Source organism: Vanacampus margaritifer, chromosome 11 (assembly GCF_051991255.1).
Source record: "Vanacampus margaritifer isolate UIUO_Vmar chromosome 11, RoL_Vmar_1.0, whole genome shotgun sequence".
Classification (NCBI taxonomy): Eukaryota; Metazoa; Chordata; class Actinopteri; order Syngnathiformes; family Syngnathidae; genus Vanacampus; species Vanacampus margaritifer.
In genome coordinates this window covers 12,806,963-12,831,771 of record NC_135442.1, presented here as the reverse complement: position 1 = coordinate 12,831,771, position 24,809 = coordinate 12,806,963, and the positions used below count along the sequence as shown (strand labels likewise).

The window sequence follows — 24,809 nt, the reverse complement described above, 5'->3', positions numbered from 1 at the left end:
TTCTATTTTATCTTACTATAAAGTCGGCAATACATTGATCAACTATTCATAAAACCAAATAAGCAAAAGCATCTTTTTCGTTTTAAAGTTGCTTGTTTAAAGTCCAATTTTACCTTAGTGTTACTTCAAGTATTGACAAGGCTGCTTTTAAAATGGATCTTATTTGGTAAAAAAAAAAAAAAACACCAAGTACAACAGCTCTGAAAACACACAAAAATAAATATGTAGTCTTGTTGAGAAGTGATGATAAAATTTTAAAGTTTAGTTTCTCAGTAAATATTTTTCACCGGCTATTGTGTTCTGATATGTCTGTCCAGATTGATGGTAAGTAAGATTACAGAAGTGAGCCGTGTGTTTCAACGGTGAGAAGTTTTGCACTGTTTGGACTCACTACCTGCATTTGTACTTAAGGTTTCCCCTTCCATGTCCTGTTACGGCACCAGTCTGCACCAATGGCCCGCCTTTGAGAGTGCGTTTAGTTGAACTAATTCTCTACCCCTTGTAGTTGACTGGTGTCATTGTACATAATTGGATGCTGTAAGATCAAGAATTAACATAATTATTCCATTACTGTATTTGGGTATAACACCTTTTAAATAATAAGAATTCTCTAATTTTATAGTGAAAAAAATTTATTCAAAAGTAAGTTAAAAAGACTTTTTAAGCAGGGGTGCATAATAGGGGTACAGTTATAGGGCTTATAAATAAATAAAGATGGTTAAGTATAAAGATTCAGACCCTTACAGCTGTATACTTTATGCAAGATAGCAAAGGCAGCTCCATAAATGTAAGTACTGGCTGAGTCACACACATGACAACAATCTAACAACCCATCTATTTATTTAGCAAATCAAGGAAACATAGTGAACATGACTGGCGAGTACAAATGATAAAAACACGGTGCTTTAGGGCACACATGATCGTGCCCCTCTGACCAAAGTGTGGGACAATTAGGACTGGGGAAACACAATTCTTATGATCCTTGTTGCCATGTCCGCTGGCTCGAGTTTTATGATAGCTATAAAGTTGGATAACAGTCAAACCGATGAGCCATTTGGTGGAGAAATTGCACATCAGAATGTTGGAGAGTTGTTTTTTTTTTTTAAGAATAAATGTAAAACTGAACTTGGTACTACATAATCATTTTTCTGTCAGAAAGGCTAAAGAAAGAAATGTTCCACTTCTATGCCAGAGACTTCAACCAGACACAGAATTAGCCTAAAAATGCCTCTTTCTTTCCTGGCCGTTTGATTTTCATTGTTGCACAAAATCCAGTTGGTGTTTTTTGCCAGGGTGTTCTTGTGGCCCACTTTCAGTATAGTATTCTACACCAACAAAAACAAAACGACCTTAAAAGAATTTCGCTTTTCCTTGGCATAGATTTTCCTATTTTAAAAGGAGTTCGATTTACCTTTTTCCTTTAGGTTGCTGCCTGAAGAAAGCTACCGCTCACTCACAAATTAGAGCCACCCGGCAGCAAAAATGGCCTAAAAAGCCACTTTTGAGGTTAGAGTTTCAGCTTTTTTGGCTCCTCTTTTACACTTCCACCAGAGGTCACAGCCAGACCTAAACAGTAAAAATTAACCAGACCAAATGTAATTTTTTGTCACAGGGTCAATGTTTGGACATTTTATAACTCTTTTACAAAATAACAATTTTTTCAGAGTCTCTAGCCTGAGCAAAGAAATATGACATTTCCAGGGAGGTACTTTTAAACAACTTTGTAAAATTCCATACCCACAACCAGGATCTGAAACAATCATAAATTACTACTTTTTAGAGGCTTTGATTACACAATCACTTTGATTTTATGCTGCTATCACGGCCTTTGAAAAAATAAGCCAACAAACCGTTTCCATGCATACAGAGATTTTTTTAATTACTTGATTCAAAACTGTGGTACTTTAGATTGCCATTCACACAGATGAACCTGTTATTATGAGCAAATGAGGTGATTTTCATTTGGGCTATGGGGCTTCATGTTAGCTTTAAAGGTATGTTGATGAGAAAATGCCAAAGGGCAGCGCAGAGCTGACGTCAATGAAGTAACAAATTGGCCGTGTTGAGATCCCCTAAAGCGTCCGGTTTAATTAAAAGTGGCACGGGGTAAATTAGTAGGCTAAGTGGTGACTGTTTGGATCGTATTCACTCAATCTTAAATAATATTTACAAAAACAGTGTCACGATCGTTCGGACTACTATGGTGGAAGCTAGCTAGCTAGGTGGCTAGCCCGTCGCTCTGCTTAAATAAGTGTTCCGCCTCGAGTCACTAATAACCTACAGCTTTACTAATTAAGTACAATTTTATCATTGAAATCTGCTAAACTTGTAACCTGGATATTATCACCATCCTCATCGTATCATAACATATGAGGTGTGTTTTGCTGTGCTACCTCACCTTCTTAAGCTAAATTTGTCCTAGTTTTTCCATTTTCACTTGGAAATGTCTTTTGCGACCCTTACAGATTTGTTTTTGTTTACCCGTTCTAAACCAACTTGGGGCTCCTTTCTGACTCCAAAATTGTCTAAAATGACACTTTTCTGAAGGTTGACTAACAGCTAATTTTAAGGGGAAAACAACAAAGAAAAAACACACACATTTTCCGTTCTCGAGTCATTAGGACCAGGAAAAATGGTCACAAAACCCTTGCACACCAGGCGCCCCAGCAGGCGCCAAAAGTGGTGTGAAATGCCAATAGGGTTTTGCTTTCCAGCCATTACATAAGAACCTGCTGAAAAACCATCTGATTTTTGGGCCATGCCACAGCGGCATAAAATAGATAAAGCCACAGGAAAGCTATCAACCTTTGTGATCTAAAGTCCCACGTGCTTTGCTGACATCACATTTGACGTCATGCATGATGAAATTTGGACCATAGAAGCATATTTTTTGAGTTTTTGGCTGAACTGGTTCAACTTTGGGGGTTCTGCTGCATACCCTATAAAGGGCAAATGCATGTGAATTTTGACCGTGACATAATTGGGTTATGTCCCAATTAGGAAAACAAATATGAATCTCACAATATGCCTATGAGCTACTGACACATCAACAACCATGAAAAAAAGATTGAATATTAAGGTCAGAGGTAATCACTCAACAGCCTAATTTAACTGACTGATGCTAATTGATGCTACAGTTTACAAACAAACCATGAGAAAACACTTTCTATTATCATCTGGCCCCGAGAGATGTCTGGGACTTTTCCAATTGGAAAAGACAAGCCACTAAACATTATGTTAGCGTCAGATCACTTGCGCAGTGAGAGAAGAAGCATGAATTGTTCTCCTCAAAGCCGTATGTGGAAAGTGGAAGGACAACTTCCTCTCCAAGTGGGTTTACACAGGGTGGCACAATAGTGAAGGGCTGGGTGGAGGTCAGAGCAGGGAGAGAGGATGTAGGTGCTGTGAGTGATTGGATGTTTAAGTGGCTTATGTAGTGCACCCTTATCCCCCCTCAAAGTTAAGAAAAGTTAGCTGAACCAATACTGCTATCCAAACTTTGCCCTAAATGTTCTTTACAATAATGTTGTTGTCTAAACATGACATTCTGATTAACATTGCGCTTGTGGAATATGAGTTAGAGTTAAGCAGCGAAAATACACACGTTTTTTCTCCATTTCAGGGGGCGGCCATTTTGCCATTTGTTGTCAACTGACATCACAGTTGCTCAGGCATCGACCAATCACAGCTCACCTGTTTGTTTGTTATAAGCTGAGCTGTGATTGGTTGTTACCCAAGCCCTAAGCAAATGTGATGTCATTTTCAGTCGACAAGGTTAAAAACGGGTGGATTTTGCTGCTTAATTCATATTCCACAAACACAATATTAATCACAAATATACCGTGTTTAGACTAGTGGGGCTGCATAGAACATATTATTGTATAAAAATAAAAAAATAAAAATTGTTGACTTCCGCTTTAATACATATCTCACACTCATCTTACATTACCCTTAAAATGTCTTACAGATGTTTTTTTTTTTTTAAATGCACCTGATGAAATTTGAAACTTGGGAGATTTTTCTATAAATATGTAAAAAAGGAAATAAGGTGTCTGATAAATGCACTGTAATGAGGACCTGTATACTGCTTACAGTACGTGCGAGTCAGCCAAGGCAGGAAGTGCAGTTGGTAGGACTTGAGAAAGATTACAGAGGGTAACACCCTGTATATGTCAGGGCCCGTTTTTGCAAGATTTCACGCCGTCGGGTCCGCTCGGTCGGCTGGCCGTCTGACACAATGTTATCAAGACGTGGCGCAGTCCGCACGCATGTTAGCGAGCACCACCGCTACCACGACCGCACTCATTTCATACTCACAGAGAGCAGCAAGTGTGTTAAGATGAATGCAGTTTCCTCCAATGAACAATAGCCTGGACGTACGGGAAGTCATAAAACATTTACATTGGTTATCGTTCATTACGCTGGGAATATGCAGAGCATTAGAAGACTCATTCATGTTTTTAGCATCGGCTCGATGTGACATGATCCGTATTTTTGTTTTAATTATATTAAGTTTTGCTCCATGTTTATGTCTTGTCTTACTCGTCAGCCCGATCCTTTGTGTCTACCAATCAGCTTGTCCGGGTGCATCTCGTCGTCTCGTCTGTTTGTATTTAGTTCCCTGTGGGTTCCGTCTTTATCGGTTCATTGTTGTTTCTGCCACTGTCAGTTATCACGTACCCTTGTCATGTCATGTTTCTCCTTAGTGTTTGTATTTTTGTTGTGGAAAATCAATTATTTTTGAGACTCCTTGCTTTTCTGCACTTGGGTCCTCCAACCTACACCACGTAAACCTTAAAACCGAGACAGATGAGCTTGAATTGGAAATGGAAAAGTGGCTTTTTATTGCTTTGTTTGATTTTGTTGGATGCACGGAATGGTGTTAGCTTCTTATAACTGGCACATAAACCAACTGATGCATATAGCATTACATGTTAGCATTCATGAGCATAGCCTACATACCATATGAAAGCATTTAGTAGCCTCTTGTTATATGATCTTGACCTGGCCTGGACTCTGGTTCACTGTGCTTTTGAACTTGATCTGACAGCTGCGTTTCTACCAGGATTGACTTACTCTCAGCAGTTTTAAAGTTAGGCATCCCTTGGACGTATATGTTGGCCTCTGCTTGTGACCGACTGCCCTGTCAACCGAGAACAATGCCGACCTTTCATTTGTTGTTTGTTTTTAGGGATGTATGGAGCGCACATGAAAACATAGGTCTACACACACATAGTGTTAGACAAAGTCAATCAGTTCACACGCACACACATGCAAACATGTTGCTTGTCTGGGTGAGGGCTTCTTGTAGATATCCGTCTTCCTGTGTTTGTTAGGCCGTTCTTTCTCCATGGCTGCTCGCGGGGATGCTGGAAGTACACACTGGTGACATGACGGGTGGCGGAGGGGGTGGTACGAGAAGGTGCGGGGGAGGGGGGTAGTGGAAGTGGCATTAAGAGAGCATACTTCCTCCCGACTCAATTCATATCTTGATAACCCTGTTCCTTCTGAGGGTGGGAGAGGAACCGACAGTTGGGTTTCGAGATTGTGTTGGCTTTCATTGGTTTCATCTGATAGTCGACAGAAAAGGCAGCAGGATCTTTTGGAATGAAAACAGCGGCGAATGATTTCAATTAATGCATTGCTGATGTTGGAGATTTGCGGAACAAATGGACTCTTTACCGCAACTCAGTCTTGACTGTGAGCACTTGAACCTAAAGGCAGAGTTCAGGCTATACAGCTGTTCAACTTCAGTTCGTCTCAGCTCTACATGATTTGTGTCAATTTTCCATTTCGAAATGGCACTGCGGGAAATGGCAAACAAAATAAAACAAAAACAATGCAAAAGGGGCTACTATGTTGTCATCAACTCCTTAATGCAGCCATAACCTCATTCTCTTCTCCAGTGTGGGACATTCCAGCCATCCACCAAGTTCAGAGTTCATCCAGTAAGAATAGCATTGATCCACAATGAGCGTTTGAAAGAACGCACGGATTCCAGAGCAGGAATGAGGAGTCCAAAATACACATCCCATCCACCAACCACATTTGACGTCGTCCTCTTGCAATCCTTCACCTGTTCACATGAAGCTTAGTCACTCTATTATGAGCAAAGAAGCCTCCACTGCTCATTTACCGCCATTGACCATCGCATTTCATTTGCTTTGCCTGGCCTGTCAGCACAGGCGTATTAATAACCCGGCTGTCGGTAATGATGATGTCCATGAAAACAATGCCGGCAGACACGGGCAATGCGCAGGCTACCAAATATGCATGAGAGGAAATAGTTCCCAGTCCAGAAGAACTCATGGAAGTACTGTCACGTACTGGGTGGAGAAGGCCTATTGTTGGGATTCCATTGTTGCTATTGGTCTTATTTAGAAGGCTTAATGACATGGCTGACTGCAGTGGCTTTGGGTGTTTGGTAGGGCTGTGCACAAATCGGTGGTGACTGGATTTCACTTTCTTTTCTTTTCTTTGGTCCTTCCTCAGGTCTCCTGACGGCCTCACGACTCTGGCGGGAAGTGTTCGGTTTAGGTGAACGGTATGGGATATTTTAATAGGTTTTAGGTGAACTAAGGAATACACACGCACATATACAAAAAAAAAAAAAAAGAGAGCAATGATGATGACATGTCAAATCGGTAAAATTACCGAATGAACAATACTGAGCTCTCCAGAGAAAAAAATAAAAAATGAAAAAAAATATCGGTGGTGACTAAAGTCAATAAAGCCCATCTAGGCTATCTATTAAAACCTTTGTCGTCACTTCAAGACCGGAGAGATGAAGGTTAGCTTAGTGCTAGCTAACAGGTACGACAGACATGTCATGGATGGAGGACATGGATGGATTCAAAACGTATCGTAGCAAAAAACAGCTGGGAAATACTCAGCGACTGTCCTTTCTTACTGTCGGATTGAAAGTTGAGTGCTCAAATGGCAACAACAACATGCCAGTGGTGTTGTTCAGGGAGGTCTGCGCTGGTGTGCAGTGGTGAGTGACGTCCCGCATACGTACTTCCAAATTCCCCACCCATGAAACAACCTTGAGCTTTGCAACCTATTTTGTGTTCCGGCTCCGGACCTCTCTCAGGCTTTCTCTCAGGCGGCATGTTTAGGAACACATGTCCATCAAACCCAGGCCCAACTCGGATGCGTGTCAGGCAGAAGGGCAGGCTGGGAGGTGGGTTGAGGGTTGAGGGGGTTTACGCTAATACGTGCTGGCATTGGGGACTGTTTTCCATCACTGCTCTCGTTCAGGTTCTGGTTATCAGTATGAAGTGTCAAATTTTCTATCCGTTAGTATCAACCGCCAATTGAAGCTTCTCTAATGTCTGCAACGCAAAAAGGGCCATTAGGTGTCATCATTAAAGTGTCCAGGTCACAGTTCCTTTCCCTTTCACCATTGGTTATCATAAGACCTCGTTTCTATTGGCCTTCTATCACTATTAATACATGGGGGGGAATTTTTTATTGTTATCTCTCCCAACATCAAAGTTACATAAGTGACTTTTCACCACGGATCATGCTGTCCTTTCAAATTAACAACAAAATCATCACGGGTACTTACCCAGCAGAAAGAATTAAGGAGCCATGCTGCATAATAATTATGAACAATGAAGAAAGAATTTGAGGGAATATTCATAATGCGCAATACATATTTATGCTCAAAAAGCACTGACAGGATTAAAACAAATTGTCAGGTGTGCTAACCATTCATCCATCGCCAACTCCCAAGCAGATCATTTAAATTTCCATGATTTTGTATGGAAAAATCTGCATCCCAAACCAACAAGTATCCTGAAATTTTTATGCGCCGCCCAGTAGAGACTCAGAGACTCCAATCTCTCTATTGGTAACCTTCTACAATGTCCTCCAGCTAAAACTTCAACTTCCTCTCAAACAGTGCATTGTTGCACAAGTTACTTGATGCCTGCAAGGCCAGACTGTACAGGAATTTCTCTTCTCGGAACACAAGAAGATGATTTGGTGATCATCGTGTCCCCAATTCTTGGGCCAATGGACAAGTAGGCCATTTGGTCGTGGGCCGCACAGAGAGACCCAACAAAAGTCAAGTCAGGTCATCTTTATTTATATAGCGCTTTACAAAAAAAACAACACAAAAAACGTAACATAAAACAATCACAACAAACCAACATTTTTCATTCCACTTTAGATTAAAGAGAATATCAGTCTCCTTTCAGCAGTTACAGCTACAAGCTAAGTTTTCTACAAGCTAGGTCGTAAACAAAAAGCTGCTACATCTGTGATGAGCAACATACACACAAAAAAAAGAAGATTTTATCGATCATCAGAGTTTTGCAGAATTTTCCAAAAGGCAAAAACATACATTTGGGCCCAATTTTTGTGTGCTATATCTCCAAATCAACACTTAAGCACGTCCACTATGGAAGGCCACCGTGGAAGCGGAATTGCCATTAATCCTAGAAAACAATCCCACTTCCCCTCCTGTTGCCGGCAGAATGCTTCCCAGCAGAAAAAAAGAGCACCAGGGATGTAAGAAGAAAAGGGTGTCGAGGCAAACGGGGGGGTGTGGGGGGTGTTAAGGCTGGAGGAAGAGGAGGAGAGAACCAAAGAAGAGAGGGTGGGCCACTTGGTGAGTTGCTGTGATGCCCCCTCCCTGATTTTTCTTCTTATAACCCCAGTGAGGAGGAAGACTTTGGTGTCGGGGACGACAAAAAGCTCAAGAAGAAGAATAAGAAGAAGGAAGGTGGCCACCAATAAGGAGGATAAGTAAGAAGGCTCCTCAGGAATAAGCTTCTAAGACGACAACAGGTAAGACCAACAGGTTACAAGGATGCAACTGAAGGAGCATTAAGAGAAAGTTGTCGATCAATATTTAAATCTACCTTTAGGTCATACGGTTCAAATTCAACTAAACTACCTCAAGTGAACACTTTTATACAGTTCCGGACTCTATTCACCATCTTAGCGTGACGCTTTTACAATGCCGCACTTGTTTTATTCCAAAACGTCATCACACTCGTGAATTTCTTCAGGAAACTTTTCAAGGCTGGCTTCTTTCTATATTGTGTGCAGTTATATCCCTATATGAGCCTGTTAAAAAAAAATGTATAAAAATCGATTTTCCTGTGCCTTTTCCAAGAATGACTTTCTTCAGGTTTATGATTGGCTAAATTAGCCTTTACAGTAAATAATATCAATATTTTATTTCAAGTTTGAATGATTTCTTTTGTGTATGACTTCGCAATTGATTTTCTTCTACCTTCTTGTGTGCATGTGAACCTAGAGCTGCACAAGTGAGCAAACTAATAGATATACAACATTCAAACTACTGTAATTCTTTATATCAATAAAATATTGTTACATTTAATGGTATACAAGAGAGAATCCGATGAATAAATTAAATGTGTTAAACACATCGGAAAATGCTTTTCAGAAGGACAGTTCCTCCCCAATTCCTACATTAACAATATAATAAAACATACGGTTTTTACTTTCTGAAATTGAACTACCAAAATAAATGGATTTTTCTACAATGGAATTAATTGAGATGCACATGAGCAGTATATATCATACGTTACTAATATATTCACCCCCCGATTATATTTGTTGTGCCTTTTTATATGGTGTGTATACAAAATTATACAATTTTATTTGTATAGTTTTCAAATGATTAGGACTATAATTAAACTCTATATCAACCAAATCTGTTAACATCATTTCATTCATTCATTATCAACATTAATTAAATTATAATCTAAAACTGCACAGTACACTAAATCTTTCCTCAAGGGATTATAAATAAACAGTAAATGAATCAAATAAACTTTTTTGAAGAAATACATTAATTTGTTATTCCAACTTGACTTGAGTTTTAGTTGTTAAAAAATAATTACCATTATTTTATTTATTTATTTAAATGTAAACGTTTTTAAGAGTCAGCTTTACAGTTACAGTATAGAGCGGCAGTTTTCAATAGATAAAAAATAATAATAAAAAAAATCAGTAAAATAGAATTTGTGAATGCTGAACCACGAGTGTACATGCTCTTTCAGCCCACAAAATCACCTCAATATTTTTGCATTTAATTTAAGCGCAACAAGTTCAGTGTTAGCATCTTCTCCATGCTCATTGCGAGTACAGTGAAACCTCGATTTAATGGATCTGAAATAATGGACTTTGGATTTAACAGACAGAAAATAAAGTCCACTCCAAAGTCTGGTAGTTCCAGAATTGGCCAGAGATTTTTACACTTATTTCCTGGTTGTGCCGCTGTTGTCACAGATATACAGTAGACTAGAGCTGGCAAGCAGACATGCCCATGTGGCGGCCATGTTGGCAGGGGCGACAGTTCCCAGTAAAGGTAATTCATGGAGCATGGACATACGTGGCGGCCATTTTAGAGGGCACGACTGTCCCATCAAAAGTAATGGAAAGCATAGAGATTAGCTTAGCATGCAGTGCCCAGCTCAAAAGGAACCTTGATATTCATATCTATGCCGTTGTTTAATGGAGTGCGCTCTCCACTTCTTCTTTTTTACTTCGATCAAGCTGGGACATTCATACATCAAGATAGCACTATATCATCATTTTTCTTGACTGATTGCCACGCAGATCCATTTGGATGATTCCTTCACGTAGCCAAATAAGGCTAACACGAGACGAGCAGCCGTACACAGCTAACCAATATCTCCATCAGGAGATTGTTGTGATGCGCGTACAGCTGATGACGAGCCAGGCGGCCATGTAAGGAAGCGTACCCGCGCTGGTGTGACTGATATACGCACGCGGACGGCCTTGCGCGTGATGCCAACAGGCGACTCTGTGCAGGCGGCGGTGGGGTGGGGTGGGGGGGGGGGGGTATACGGCGGCGGTCCGTAGCTCACTGGACTACGCCTAAGTGACGGCGCCACCGGGCAGCTAAGTTAAACACACTCATCCTGGATGGCAGTCTTGGCACCCGTGGCTGAAATATGCCTGCCACCCCAGCGGCCGAGCTGCTAAACAGCTGCAGCGCGTACACACTAGGAATCACTCCCGGCACGCGTCAAAGGTTAATAATAGGCAGCGTGCAGATAAACAATGGTACCACCACCAAGCTTGTAACGCAATTCAAACTCGGATAACAAATCAGTTTGCCACCTTGGGATTACTTGAAATATTATTTGTCTATTACAGCCACCTGAAAACATGTATTCTTTATCTATTGTGTACTATAACACTTTTCATTCTCAAAATGTTATTCTCCTTCAAGTTGTTTCATTTTAATATGGCTTTTGCTATTTAGTATAGTATAGCATTTGTTGACGCAGACTTTTCTCTCATATGTTTATGTTTTATTGTTGTGAAGTTTTTTTCAGCATCTTCAAAATGTTGCCTGTATCTTTATTAGGGATGTTCAATAACACTTTTTTTCCAGACTGATACTCTTTAGTCATCAAGTGTTGATACCCCCCCCCCCCCACCAAAAAAATATAATAATAAATAAAAACAAAATTAAAATTAAAATAAAATAAAATAAAAATAACCAGGGAGTTAGTGCATCAGTGAACTCCGGATGGAAGGGGTACCAAAGACGGCACCGATTCACGTTGAATCAAAGGGTGCCATGTTCCGAAGCGCGTCTTAAGTTGTGACAGTTTTTTTTTTTATTATTATTTTATTGTTAAATAAATTAACATTAATTACCACAACAACAAAAAACTGAATAAAAGTACTGAAAATTGGTATTGTTCAGTAGCGGTATTGATACCCCAGCGCCCACAATTGGAACGAAACCGGTTCAAATGCGAAAGGTACCCATCCCTACTTGAATGCAGCACATGCTGTTTGTTCAACATCCATCCCCGGTCCGATAAATGTAGCAAAGACGTTCGCATTTTGACAAACAGTTTTTCTTGACGCCATCAAATCTTGAACATTAAAACTAGATTTGATATTAACAGACACAATTTTGGTCCTAGTTCTTACCTTCTTCACCCCTGATCCGCTTTCATGCATTTAGAATTCCCTTCTTTTTTTTTTATTCGATTTGAGCATTTAAATTACAAACTTTCAATACCAAAATGTCTTTACTGCTATGTGTCTCAAATTACATTTCATGATTTTTCTTCTATTGCTCATTATGCCTTTTTATGTCTTCAGATTTGGGTTTTTAATGATTTCCCAGTACAATAAAACTGTCTTGGATGTTTGAGTTTAGCTTGTGAAAAATGGGAGCAAAAACAAGTGTTGCATATCGATTTTTGTTGAATATATAAATAAGCTCCACTGTTGCATGTTGCTTATTATACTGCATCTCAAAGTATCAATACAAAGGAGTCTGTCACATATTTTATTTTAGCATTACAACATAAAAGTAAACACTCCCTTAGTAGAAAACCGTCATATTCCATTTGAATTCCTTATTTAAAGGCAGTACCAAGCAGCTGCTAGCTTCCTATTTTACAACCAGATTGACACCACATTGAGGACTTCTCATTTCACGCAAAACTATGGAAAGTTCCGAAAATAAACTCGAGTAAAAATAAGCCAGCCGGAAGGCGTGCCTGTTTCAAGCATGACTTTCATGTTGAACCGCACAGGACGCCTTAGATAAATGTGAAATACAGCATGTATGCGATTGTTGCCATCTAAGGCGATGGCTACCGCTTGACTGCCATCCACTTTGTGTGGCCTCATGGCTCCCTCTAGAGAATGTCAAATAACGGAGGAAATAAATCAGCCTTTCTCACTCATCATGCAGTCATAACACAATTGTCCACGAGGCACATCGCAGTGTAAATACTCACTGATGTTCCTTTAAACATGCCTTACAAAATGTACAACCAGCATCTCCACGATTGCTGTTGTCTTGTAGCACCCAAAAATAAAAATAAAAATAAATAAATCAACTAAGCGACGGCTCATAACACGTTTCCAGCAGTTCACATCTCATTCGCAAGTGATCCAAACATGTTGGATGTTTTTTGGCGTCAAGTGTGTCACTTCCCTGTAAGGCGACAAAGAGTGCAAGCGAGTGGAAAAAGCCTGCGGTCCCGTCGTCTTCTTTGTTTGTGCCACTCCAACGTGGCATTACTCCCACCCTTGGTGTATCAGTGCCCGTCGTCCATTATGTCTCCATTAGCCTGCCAACGCGCATTGTAAATAGACGTGACAGCGCGACGCTGCACAGGCGCGTCGCCATAATGGCTGCTTATTAACTCATTCACTGCCATTGACGGCTTTAGACGTCAAAAATGAATTTGAACTATTTGTATTAGTTTTACATTTTTGCCCACTTTTGTTAACAAAAGTATGCAAACCTAGAATTTTTTTTTGTATTAGAACAGATATAAAATTTGTGATTAATCGTGAGTTAACTAGTGAAGTCATGCGATTAATTACGTTTAAAAAATTTAATCGCCCGACACCCCTAATTTTTAATATTTTTTTCTTTAAAAAAACATTATTTATTTTTTATTTTATTTAAACCGGGAGTTAACTAGTTAAGTCATGCGATTAATTACGTTTAAAAAATTTAATCGCCGACGCCCCTAATTTGTTATATTTTTTTCTTAAAAAAAACAAAAACATTATTGTTCTCATATTTTTTTTCTCGAAATATTGCAACTTTATGCTTAGAACTGCAACTTTTTTTCTTATATTACATGTTGTTGTTTTTTCAAATATTACAACTAATCTCATAAAATTGTAACTTTTTTCTTATAATATTAATTTTTTGGGTTCAAGTATTGCAACTTTATTCTCATAAAAAAAACAATGTTTTTCTCTGAATTGTATGAATGTTCTCATAAAATTTGGACTTTTTATAATTAATGTTAAAAATATTTGTCTAAATATTACAACTTTTATAAATATAAATATTTCTCTCTATATAAAGACTTTATTCTCATAAAATTGCTGAATTGTCGCAAATCACATGTTTTTTTTGTTTTGTTTTTTTACTGTTTTTGTAACATGTCTACTTCGACATCTTCTATCCATGACTTTTTCTCGTAGCTATGTTGCTCAAACAAATCCATATTTGTTCCTGTAAATTTACAACTTTTTTTACTGGTCTTATTACAAATGTACTCAGGTAGTCAGACTTTTGTCTCGTGCCATTAGGACTTCATATCATGATTCTCTCCTTTAGTATTGTGCCTTCATTGTTATAAAATCTACACTTTTTTTTGTTGTGACTTCATACATTTTTCTCTTAACCTTAGTGGAAGTTTTGCTGAATCATTTACAACTTTATTCCCAAGATTACTTTTTTTTCCCCCTGTAACTTTTTGCTTTAGAATAACTTTATCCCTACACAAATTAAGACTTTCCCCCGTTTTTTTATTCTCTTTTATCTTTTCTTTGGGGTATAATTTTTTTTTACTTTTCAATGGCAAGTGCACCGCAAGTGGGGGGGGGGGGGGGGGTTAGCAGAATTTTCTGCCTGCCTGTCTGTAATAAGGATGAGAAGGGTTGTTCTATCACCGAACCCATTCGGTGATGTGTATTGTTGGACGTGAGAAAGTGAACAAAGCCCGGCGGTTGTTTGATAAGAACGTGGCCGTTTCCATGCTCAACCTCCTGCTATTGTGCCATGCGGACTCTCACTCCCTTCCTCGTACTGGCGATTTCTTTGTGATTCACTTCCAGCAAAGCTCATCGGCTTTATGCGAGCCGCCCGAGTGACGCTTCAGCATTGTGGACACAAAGTACAAGAAACGAGATTCATTGAGAGGAATCTTTTCTGACTAAATTCTGGTGAGCCGGTGCTCTTCCTTTTCCATGTGTTGTTTGTCAAAAGGCAGTGTCGTGGGCCACATAGCTGGCATGGGATCAATTTCCACTGAATTTCAACCTTTCATGATTTTAATCTCGTAACTGTCCATTTTTTTCCCTCTGCCTTTTTACTCAATGTTGTGACTTTATTCTAATTTGTTTCTTGAAATACATTATGGATTCCCCCCCACCTCATAACATTGCAACTTATTTGTGTATTATTGTAACGATTGGAACCTTTTTGTGCCATTATTACTCTTTACTCAATTCTAGGTCTTTTATTTTGGGTCAATGGGTGGAAGCCAGAGTTCAAAGCAAACATGGTGAAGCAGTATTTAGCAGTTCTGCTGCAAATGGAATAAGATGCCAAGTGCAACTGCTTTTTAAATCCAGGTTTAAAAATTATGCTTTACCCCCACACCTATGATTACGGTCTTTTTAAAGATCAATTTCACTGTATGTTAAGTAATTTTAGAATGCTACTTTTTATTTCTTTGCTTTGTTTGTGGAATGCTTTTAGAGGTCATACTTTTGATTGTGTGAAGCCTTGTGTATGAAATGTGCTATATAGTACTTTATTCTCGCAGAAATATGACTTTTTTTTCCTAATGGTAATTTTAGAACACAGTTCTCGTAAAACTGCAACTTCATTGTCATAATATTCCAAACTTATTAATTGGAATATTACAATTTGATTCTCTTACAATATAATTGTTATTACTGATTTTTAATATTGCTTTTTCTTGTGTTATTCTGATATTCAGAACTTTATTCTCTTAATAACATTTAATTATATTATTTCTTGTAACATTATTTATTCATAATGTTTGTTTTTCTCATAATATTGTGACTCCCTGCTCATTTTACAACTTTTTTTCTCTTACCCTTAGAGCTTTATTTTTACAACATTCAAACATTATTCTAAGAAAAAAAACATTAACATGTTGCAGTATTATGACCTTTTTTCTTCATAATTTCTTGACTTTATTCTCATAAGAAAAAACTATTTTCCCAGAATTTATCATGTTAATACCAATTTTCACAAAAAAAGGCAACTACTCTCATAATACTCTTATTTTTATTATAAAAACTTCAAGCCATTTTCCTCGTCATTACAACTTTTTAGAGTCATTACTTTTTTTCTTCTTATTTAATTTTTTCTCACCTACATTATGACTTGAAATGTCTTTTTTCTTATTAGCGCTATGCCATTTTTAATTCGATGACTTTTTTCACATACTGTTTTTATCCTCATAACTTTACAGTTTTTTTCTGTTGAAAATTACAACTTAATCTCACATCATTGACTCTTTTTTTTTTGTGTGTGTGTGTCCCTACTACTCTTTTGTCTCATGGCGCGATGTTGCAATGGAAAGCCCGACACTTATTGCCATATATAAGCCTGATGGAGAGTGTGGCGAGCGAGCGAGCGAGGGAGCGAGGGAGGGAGATAGGGTGGACACATGGTCATGGTCATTTAGACCTTCTCTCTCTCGCACACATAAGCAGCGTCAGCGTGGTCAGCTAGCTCCATCAAAGCCTTCTAGGGCGGGACACACAGTGGAGTGTTGGAAATGGAAAGTGGCGGAACGGTAAGTCACGACCTTTCTCCCAATTCGGACGTTTTCTCAAACTTTGCTGGAGATGGTTGTAAACGTCTCTTATCTGCCGCCATGTATGCTTGCATGCGCGTCAGAGGTTAGCAGCCAATGTTGTCTTGATGATGGGGGTCATTCGTCAAGCTGCCTTATAGGGTCATTGCCAGACGCAGGCGCCACATTTGGGTCTGGGCCAAACTTTCACGAATGCTGGGAGTGGAAAAAGCACTCGTAGGGAGTGTTGAGGATGATTTGGGGGATGCAGGAGGAGATAGAAGCTGCGGCGATGGAGCGGACGCCTGCTGCAGGCCACATCCACGAGCACGTGCCATTCAAAGGGCAAACTGGTCTACAGTCGACCTGCCCACTGGCGGCATTTTGACCCGCTCGTGTCGGTCACTCATGCACATGCTGGAATTAAGATGTGGCGCGACTGGAAAGAGATGACATCATATTTGTTCTTAAAACAAGCACTTTGTGTACTTAAGCGCGATTGGAGAACTTCCTCTACCACTGGCAGTGGTGATGGGAAAAATGGTTTTCATACCACGGAGTCCAGTTCGCAAGCAGAGTGGCTATTTTGATGGAGATGATTAACGCGCACATGACCACAAACATCTACTTTTATCCTTTAAACCTTCATAAAACACAATACTCATTGAAACACCATTTTAGGCTATAAACTATAATACCTATACATTTCATTTCAGTGCAGTTGAATATATTCTATTTTTTGTTTGAATTCCTCAAATGAATAATTTTGCTCTTTTAATTGATTATATTTTAAGGGTAAACTATGATAAATAAAGAGAAAAATCATGCAAAAAAAAAGAAAATTGAAGGTAATTGCTTTTGCATGTTTATGTGTTTTGTGTGGGTAGATGTGTTCATGTGTTGGTCTTGTTCGACGTAGGCCTATGTTTATTTTTTTTATATACAGTATTTGAATATTTTGCCTTTTTTTCTTGTTAGTTTAGATATTAATAAATTCAATCAGATCAAAGTCACAAGGCCACACCAAAACTTTTTTTCTTTTTTTTTTTTAAGCCATTTAAGTTGGCTTGCTCGTGCTCGTTTGATTGTGGACCATCCAAGTGCGCTTCAGCTTGAGGTCATAAACTAAAGACTAAACATTTTCCTTCAGGAATTTCTGGTAAAGAGCAGAATTTGCAGTTCCATCAACCACACACTCTAAAAACTGTTGGGTCAAAAATAACCCAACTATGGGTAAAAAAATGGACCGATCCTCTACTTGGGTCAATTTGACCCAACTTTGAGTTAAAAAACGGGTCTTTTAGTATTAAAAAACTCATAAACATTGGTCAGATTGTTTACTTGGGTCAACAAATTGGGTCATTTTGTATAAAACAACCCAGAAAGTTCAAATTGGCCCTTAAAGTGGATCGGTCCATTTTTTATCCATAATTGGGTTACTTTTGACCCAACTGTTTTTAGAGTGCAGCAAGTCGTCCAGGTCTTGAAGGAGCAGGGCAGCCCCAGACCATCACAATACCACCAGCGTAACCCTTTCCAGACTGATAGATGTCAATTACTTACACCCAAGTCACCAAATATGGTTCCTATACTGTATATTGCTTTCTCCGCTTCCTGCTCCTTCCTAACCTCAACTGCCTCCATCTTGTCATCCCTCTCAGGTGTGCTCTCGGCGCCCGTGAGCCGCGATGGGCGACTGGAGCCTCTTGGGCAACGTCCTGGAAGAGGTCCAGGAGCACTCGACCTCAGTGGGCAAGGTGTGGCTCACCGTTCTCTTCATCTTCCGCATCCTGGTGCTGGGCACGGCGGCCGAGTCGTCGTGGGGCGACGAGCAGAGCGACTTCCTGTGCGACACGCAGCAGCCCGGCTGCACCAACGTGTGCTACGACCGCGCCTTCCCCATCGCGCACATCCGCTACTGGGTGCTGCAGATCGTCTTCGTGTCCACGCCGTCCCTCATCTACATGGGCCACGCCGTGCACTCCGTGCGAGGCGAGGAGAAGCGCCGGCGGCGGCAGCAGGAAGAGAGGGAGGCCAAGTCGGAGGAGGGCGGGGTTGAGATGAAGGGCGAGGAGGAGTACCTGCAGCGGAGGGAGAGCGGGAGGCTGGACGGGCGGCTGCGCCTCAGGGGTCCGCTCCTCCACACGTACGTCCTCAGCATCCTCATCCGCACCGCCATGGAGGTCATCTTCATCGCCGTGCAGTACATGATCTACGGGGTGTTCCTCAAGGCGCTATACCTGTGCACGGCCTCGCCCTGCCCCAACCCGGTCAACTGCTACATGTCGCGGCCCACCGAGAAGAACATCTTCATCGTCTTCATGCTGGTGGTGGCCGCAGTCTCCCTGGCGCTGTCCGTGTTGGAGCTCTACTACCTGGGCTGGAAGAGCCTGAGGGCGTGCGTCCGGCAGAAGGCCGCGCAACGCACCCTGCCGGTCGTCACGGCGACGCCGCTGGAACCCGACTGCCCGGTGGCCCCGCACACACCCCCTCCCGATTTCAGTCGCTGCGTCAACCCCCTGACCTCCATGGCGCCCGTTCCCTTCAGCAACAGGATGGCGCTGCAGCAGAACTCGGCCAACATGGCGGCCGAGCGCAACCACAGCAGGGACAACCTGGAGGATAACGACGACTTTCTGCGGAGGTACCAGGCGGCGCCAGCGACCCAGGGGATGCCCAATAACTGCCACCCTATGCCGGCGCCGCTCTTGCGGTGCGCTGAGGATAAACGCCGTCTGAGCAAGACGAGCGGTAGCAGCGGGCGAGGAAGGCAAGATGACCTGGCAATTTGACGAGAGGCCTTCAGGAAACACTTTGAACTAACTTGCAGGGGGGCAAAATGGACGCCTGACAGTTGTACTTGACATGTTTTTTTTTTACAGTGGGCACCACGCTCCACGATTTGTTAGCACGTGCGCAGGCAAGTTGTTATGTAAATTTGCCACGTTCTTTTGAGAAACGAAAACGTGATTTGGTTGTTGAATTTTGCACTTGATAGTTGAGCAAGCACTCCAAATACTCAACTGCTGTATTTTTATAGTGTACAAGTAATTGAAAAGTCAATTGTATGTTATATGTTCTCTTCAAAGACCATATAAAATCATTTCAGAGATTTGCTTCTATAGGTTTGAAAATAATTGCTGCAATGACTGAGAACAACAATATCAATTGTGGAGGCATGGTGTGTTTTCCAGATATTTGTGTGGCTAAAAGGGGTTTGATTTGAGCGTGCACACGCAGGTTCAAGGAGCATCAACAACAGCTTGATTTTCCTTGACTTTGAAGCCACATTTACGTGATGATTTTTTTTTTAATCGTTTAGCAGACTCGTTAATGCCATTCTCTGTGGTGTGTCAAATTTACGATATATTTTTATTACCAATTTACAGGGACTTTAATGATATTTTTATGCTGTTCACTAGCTGTGAAGTTACCATAAAGGTAATATGCCTTAATGAGAGTCATGTGATGTAGCCTACTACTTGCGTATGAAAAATGTTTCGTATGAAGTCATTTGAGGGGCTACACGTGGATGCCTGTCAGGTTTTATATATGGCCACCAGGTGGCGACATTGCACTTGTTTCGTTTTTCCTCTCATGTCTTTTGTGTGTCAAGAAAGACTCGTCTCTATGCAATGTTTTATTTCCTGTCCACAAATAGATTGTACTTATTTTATTTTTTCTACTATACTATGCAGTATACTTGGACTAATTATTCATTCATTAGCGTTTTCAAAGTAACATTTCGAAGTAACTTCAGGTTTTAGTGTATAACAGAAGCAACAATCCACTCGTCCATCTGTGTATACTTATATATATATATACTTCGTTTTCATAGATACAGTATGTATTTACTGAAATTTTTCTCAATAAATTATCACGCTTGTTTTTGTGTGTAATATTTTCACTTACCAATAGAGGGCAGAAAATCAGTAAGAACGCATCTCCCTGCAAGAAGAAAAGATGGCGCAGTCAATGTCATGGGACGGGTTATACATTTTATTAAAAAAAATAATGGGTTAAAAAAATAATAATAATAATGCACCATTACTATTTATCAGTAACATGTATGAGGAATTCATAACTTGCCTGGCACAGAGTGAACGTAGCTGTTGAAAATATTTTATTACTATTATTGCTATGTCGTTACACGTGACACACAACTGTGTTGACCAAGTTCGACGACAATAATAACATTATTTCAACTGTTCAGAAGTAGGCAACGTTGTATTTGTATCATTACATGCCACTCGAGGAATCTGCTTGGGACACGTTTACGAGAATGCGTTATACAGGAGGGAAGTTCAAGATGACGAAAACATTGAATGTAGCGTATGCCTGACGGGAAATGTAGTTTTCTAACCGACACCAAGTGCCGTACACCGTGACGCTCTGCTCTATCCCGGCATGTCTTAATTACAACCGGCTGCAGAGGTGACTTTCTGGTGAAGGCTTACACTCGAGTCTTTATTTGAGCTTTTACCTCTCAAGTAAGTTGACGCTTTGGTGAGTTAAACGTATCCATTTTGTATATGCTCATTGTTAGCTCGGCTGACTTGCCAATAAGTTTCATTTTCATGTCGCAAAAGGTTGACGTTAGCATCGTCAGTCTGCCTGCTAGCAACGAACCGGCTGGGAACAAAACTTGACGATTTACTTACTACATTGCATGCTGGCAAACTACTACTGCTTTGTAGTTGAGCTGTCATTTTAGATGAGAAACGTCAAGAGTTTGTTACGCCATCCCTCGACTACAAATGCTACGTACACACGGGGAACATTTTATACCTTCTTACTTTGGCGATTTTACACTGGGCGCTTTCGATTTACGGCGTGGTTTCGTCATTACGCTGGTGACGTAACTTATGCTTGTACGTAAGTACGCAAACGTAGTAGCAAAGTCATATTTGTAGTAATCGTGTGTACGGAGAACAAGCCTGACTTGGGCACCTCTGCACTAAGTAATAATAATACTAGCTTTGTCAGATGTTAAGTCTTACCTGGACATTGTTGAATTCAGTCAGTAATGACAATAAAAACTTTTCTTCTTTTAATTTACAGCTGGCTGAATATTTTTGCTGTCTACACAGGGGCAGGGCAGCTTTAAAAACAAAAACATAACTATTACTAAAACATGCGTTGAAATGTGCCGTTTTCATAAATACTGTTTTTATAAAAACTATGAAACTAAAGCCCACCTTTCATTTTATTGTCTTCAGCATAACAGCCATGAGGAAACTTTGGACCAGAGTGGGCGTCGTCGGCTCCGTGTCAATCGCCTTCGGTTCGGTGTTGTGGTGGCGGCAGAGGAACGCGGATGGCGGCTCGCAAGCGTCTCCGTACGAGCTCAAACTGGTTCAAGTGCTGTTTCGCCACGGCGCTCGTACTCCGCTTAAATCCATACCTGATGTGTTGGAGGTAAAAAGTTAATTTTATTATCAAATGTGTCGGCGGCACAGGGGAAAAAAAAAAACATTACTTGATATTCTTATTTTCTTATGAAAGGCGCAATGGGTGCCGGCCCTGTTGGAGCCTCCGACTCACACACACATCAACTACGTGGTGACGGACCTGGAGGGGAAGCCCAGACCTCCATCTCCGTTGGAGGACAGCTACAGGAAGAATACGCTTAGCGTGAGTAGGTTCCTTCGTCACGTTTGATGAGCACTGACGCCAAGTTTCTTTCTACACGAGCTCTTCAAGTTCCTTTTGATTGTTGACCATGTTAGGGCGGCGTGTTTGCGGGTCAGCTGACCACTTTGGGCATGCAGCAGCTGTACGAGCTGGGCGAGAGGCTGAGGAGCCGATACGTCCAGAAGGCTCCCTTCCTCGGTGCGACCTTCTGCTCCAGTGAGGTCTGGTAAGTGTGGATTGGAGCAAGATGACATCATTTACAGGAAATGCCATCAGCGGATTGTAATCTGTTATTTCCCCATGTCAAGTGTGCGCTCTACCAACATTGTAAGAACCATCGAGTCTGCCAAGTGCCTTTTGGCAGGGCTTTACCAGCAAAAACAAAAAGGTACACGCATTCACGTCAACTCACTTGATCATCTGTTCTTGGCTCGTCGGCATTTTTTTAACTTTTGTTTTTCCCACTTGCATAGAAATAGTTCCTATATTAACCACAGACGCCGAGTCGGAAATTCTGTACCCCAACTACCACGGATGCCAGCTGCTCCGAATGCTGAGCAGGTTTGCATCATGACGCAAAAGTGGCAACTGTACGAGTCTTTTGGTGAGGATCAAATGAGAACTGCGTTTGCGTGTCAGCCCCCGCTTGAAAGAGGTGACCCTCCTGCCGGACATGGCGGCGGACCTGAAGAGCATCCGGCGCGAGCTGGGCATCCGCGACAGATCCGACGTGGACTTCGTCCTCATCAGGGACGACATGGTCGCCAGAGAGGTGACACTCGCTTGCTCAAAATACGTTTTCAAAATCATTGTAATGAAGTTGCAATTTTGCTGACCGGTATTGTCAGGCTCACGGCCTGCCGTGCCCGCCCGCTCTGTCCGCGTGGAGAAGCCGAGTGGAGCAGAGAGCCGTGGACATGATGTTTTACTGCTACCAACCCAGCAAGAGGTCAGCCATTGTTATGCTATGAATGACTCTCTATCACTCCTAATCAGAGTCAACAAGGACTGCGTGATGCAGTAATCTTTTTTTTTTTTTTCTCGTCCCACAGGGAGAACTTGCAGTTGTGCGTGGGACCTCTGCTGCATCTGTTTTTGCGTAACATTGACGAGAAGCTACAAGGCACCTCATCAGAGCCCAACAGGTTACGCATGCACATTTCGTCACGGCTCAAGTAGGCTCGCAAAGGCTGGAACTTTTCATGGGAGGGTCAGCAGGGGGGTGTTTTGGAAATAATCTTAAATTGGACATCTGAAGGATTTATAACCATTAAAGGGAATGAACACAAATTTCTGTTAAGATTTGGTTTTTCTCCAAGTACATCCATGCAAAGTGCAATTTATTTTCTAAAATATATTTACCTAAATTATCGTTTTTAACCAAAACTATAATTTCAGTCTTTTTTATTTTTATTTGGAAAAACTTTTTTTCTTAGCATTTTGGATAATATAACCTACATTTTGGAGGTACGTGCTTCTTATTGGACAGCAATGTTACAGTGTATTCCTTTTAGTTAGTATATTTTCCTCATTCTGTTCCATTTGTTATCATTAATCCTGTCTGTAAATCGTTTTGTATTCCTATTTATTCCATGGATTATTTTTTTACCATTGATAGTCTTTACTTTATATTCCTACGTTCGCTGCTGTTAATGTCAGGCTGCATTTGTCAAACAGGAAGTTGTTCTTGTACTCGGCCCACGACACCACATTGATCCCGTGCCTGATGGCACTGGGTATTTTTGACATGAAGTGGCCGCCGTACGCTTCGGACATCACGCTGGAGCTGCACGAGCACCGGCGCACCAAGGAGGCTTTTGTCAAAGTGTCCTACATGGGCCAGGTACGAGTGCCTCGACGCCACCATCACACACCGCCGTGTTTGTTCATCATCAGGACCAATATTGTTTCTTCGCTCCAGGACCGACTTATTCCTGGCTGCAGTGGTGTCTACTGCCCCCTGCAGGAATTCCAGAAGGTGCTTTCAGCCTACTCGCTCAGCATTGAACACTACCAGTCGCTTTGCAACAACACGGGCGACACATCTAAACTCTGAACGGGAACACTATCGTTGCATTTCCACATTATTTCCACATTAGCACTTGAGATGATTTGGTTTGGCTGACACACCAAATGTCATTTTATTCCTCAGGGGAAGACACGACTATTTTATACACAGATGAACTTGTGCAAAATGAGTCAATTGCAGTGTGTTTGTATTTAATAAACAAGCAGGGAGAGAATTCTGTCCAAGTGTTATTATGGAAACAGGAGTGCAGAACTTTCAGAGACCTGTTCTGTTAAAAAAGAAAAGGCATAAAATGCACTCACCGTATTCGCAGTTGAAAAGATGACATCTGACTTGGCCTTTTAACTAGGATGCAATGGACACCTTTTCAGCAATGAGAACAATTCTTACCATATCAAACCTTTGACATCTTTGTTTTCTGTTGCATGTTCATGTAGGGGGGGTGGGGTCTTTTATTTAACAATTTTCATTGCCAGCCATTTTCAGACTTTAAGAGTTATTTAAAAAGAGCAAATATAGGCCAATTAAAGTAATCGGTCGGGCCATGGCTTAAAGTGTATATCTACTTTTTGTCCTACAGGATCAATAAAGCATACGGTAGCTACCTCTGAGTGCCTGTGTGTAGCAACCAACCCTTGAAAGAAAATACGGTTTTATTCCACGACCTAGGACGCTCCGGCGGCGTCGCCAGCCGGGGCGAGGGGGGTTGGGAGGTTGCCTGGATCACTTGCATCATCGGAACGTCATTTCTGAGACACTAGTCCAGTATCCAATGAGTTGGAGTGCACAGCGCCGGACACCAATCT

At 41.0% G+C, this 24,809-nt stretch overlaps 3 protein-coding genes across 16 annotated transcripts in view; 2 read left to right on the top strand and 1 right to left on the bottom strand.

Annotated features, from left to right (window-relative positions):
* LOC144060007 (gap junction alpha-8 protein-like) overlaps positions 1-21,649 on the bottom strand; it is a 32,191-nt gene extending 10,542 nt beyond the window's left edge. For 2 of the 9 annotated variants that reach the window (XR_013295821.1, XM_077579075.1), the window contains exons 1-2: positions 21,002-21,097; positions 20,253-20,288 (exon numbers count right to left, since the gene is read on the bottom strand). Coding sequence is in view for 1 of the 9 variants with exons in the window: in XM_077579074.1 (XP_077435200.1) it covers positions 20,253-20,288; positions 21,002-21,049 (84 nt within the window). In the remaining 8 variants the exon portion in view is untranslated. Of the gene's footprint in view, positions 1-881; positions 1,567-20,252; positions 20,289-21,001; positions 21,234-21,340; positions 21,442-21,538 lie in introns of those variants that run through there. The other 7 variants (XM_077579078.1, XM_077579076.1, XM_077579079.1 and 4 more) reach the window with 7 other exon arrangements.
* gja5a (gap junction protein, alpha 5a) lies at positions 8,579-20,163 on the top strand. Of its 2 annotated transcripts, none has more exons than XM_077579084.1 (2): positions 8,579-8,796; positions 18,002-20,163. In XM_077579084.1, the coding sequence occupies exon 2, from the start codon at positions 18,029-18,031 to the stop codon at positions 19,130-19,132; it is 1,104 nt and encodes a 367-aa protein (XP_077435210.1). In that variant the 5' UTR covers positions 8,579-8,796; positions 18,002-18,028; the 3' UTR covers positions 19,133-20,163. The 2 variants fall into 2 exon arrangements, with proteins under 2 accessions (XP_077435210.1, XP_077435209.1); XM_077579083.1 differs by lacking the exon at positions 8,579-8,796 and adding an exon at positions 16,239-16,340.
* acp6 (acid phosphatase 6, lysophosphatidic) lies at positions 20,666-24,607 on the top strand. Of its 5 annotated transcripts, none has more exons than XM_077579069.1 (11): positions 20,666-20,830; positions 21,560-21,758; positions 21,846-21,974; positions 22,070-22,200; positions 22,283-22,362; positions 22,448-22,535; positions 22,614-22,746; positions 22,823-22,923; positions 23,027-23,119; positions 23,652-23,817; positions 23,896-24,607. In XM_077579069.1, exons 2-11 carry the CDS (start codon positions 21,570-21,572, stop codon positions 24,028-24,030), a joined length of 1,245 nt encoding a protein of 414 aa, XP_077435195.1. In that variant the 5' UTR covers positions 20,666-20,830; positions 21,560-21,569; the 3' UTR covers positions 24,031-24,607. The 5 variants fall into 5 exon arrangements, with proteins under 5 accessions (XP_077435195.1, XP_077435196.1, XP_077435197.1 ...); XM_077579070.1 differs by having other exon boundaries at positions 20,707-20,846; XM_077579071.1 differs by lacking the exon at positions 20,666-20,830 and adding an exon at positions 20,863-21,211.
* Positions 24,608-24,809: the final 202 nt, after the last annotated feature.

Bases quoted from the DNA above. Each gene is read 5' to 3' on its own strand.
- gja5a (XM_077579084.1), top strand. From the start codon at position 18,029: ATGGGCGACTGGAGCCTCTTGGGCAACGTCCTGGAAGAGGTCCAGGAG.
- acp6 (XM_077579068.1), top strand. From the start codon at position 21,055: ATGAGAAACGTCAAGAGTTTGTTACGCCATCCCTCGACTACAAATGCT. The intron at 21,759-21,845 runs GTAAAAAGTTAA...TTCTTATGAAAG, and splicing joins CCATACCTGATGTGTTGGAG to GCGCAATGGGTGCCGGCCCT. The intron at 23,818-23,895 runs GTACGAGTGCCT...TCTTCGCTCCAG, and splicing joins AAGTGTCCTACATGGGCCAG to GACCGACTTATTCCTGGCTG.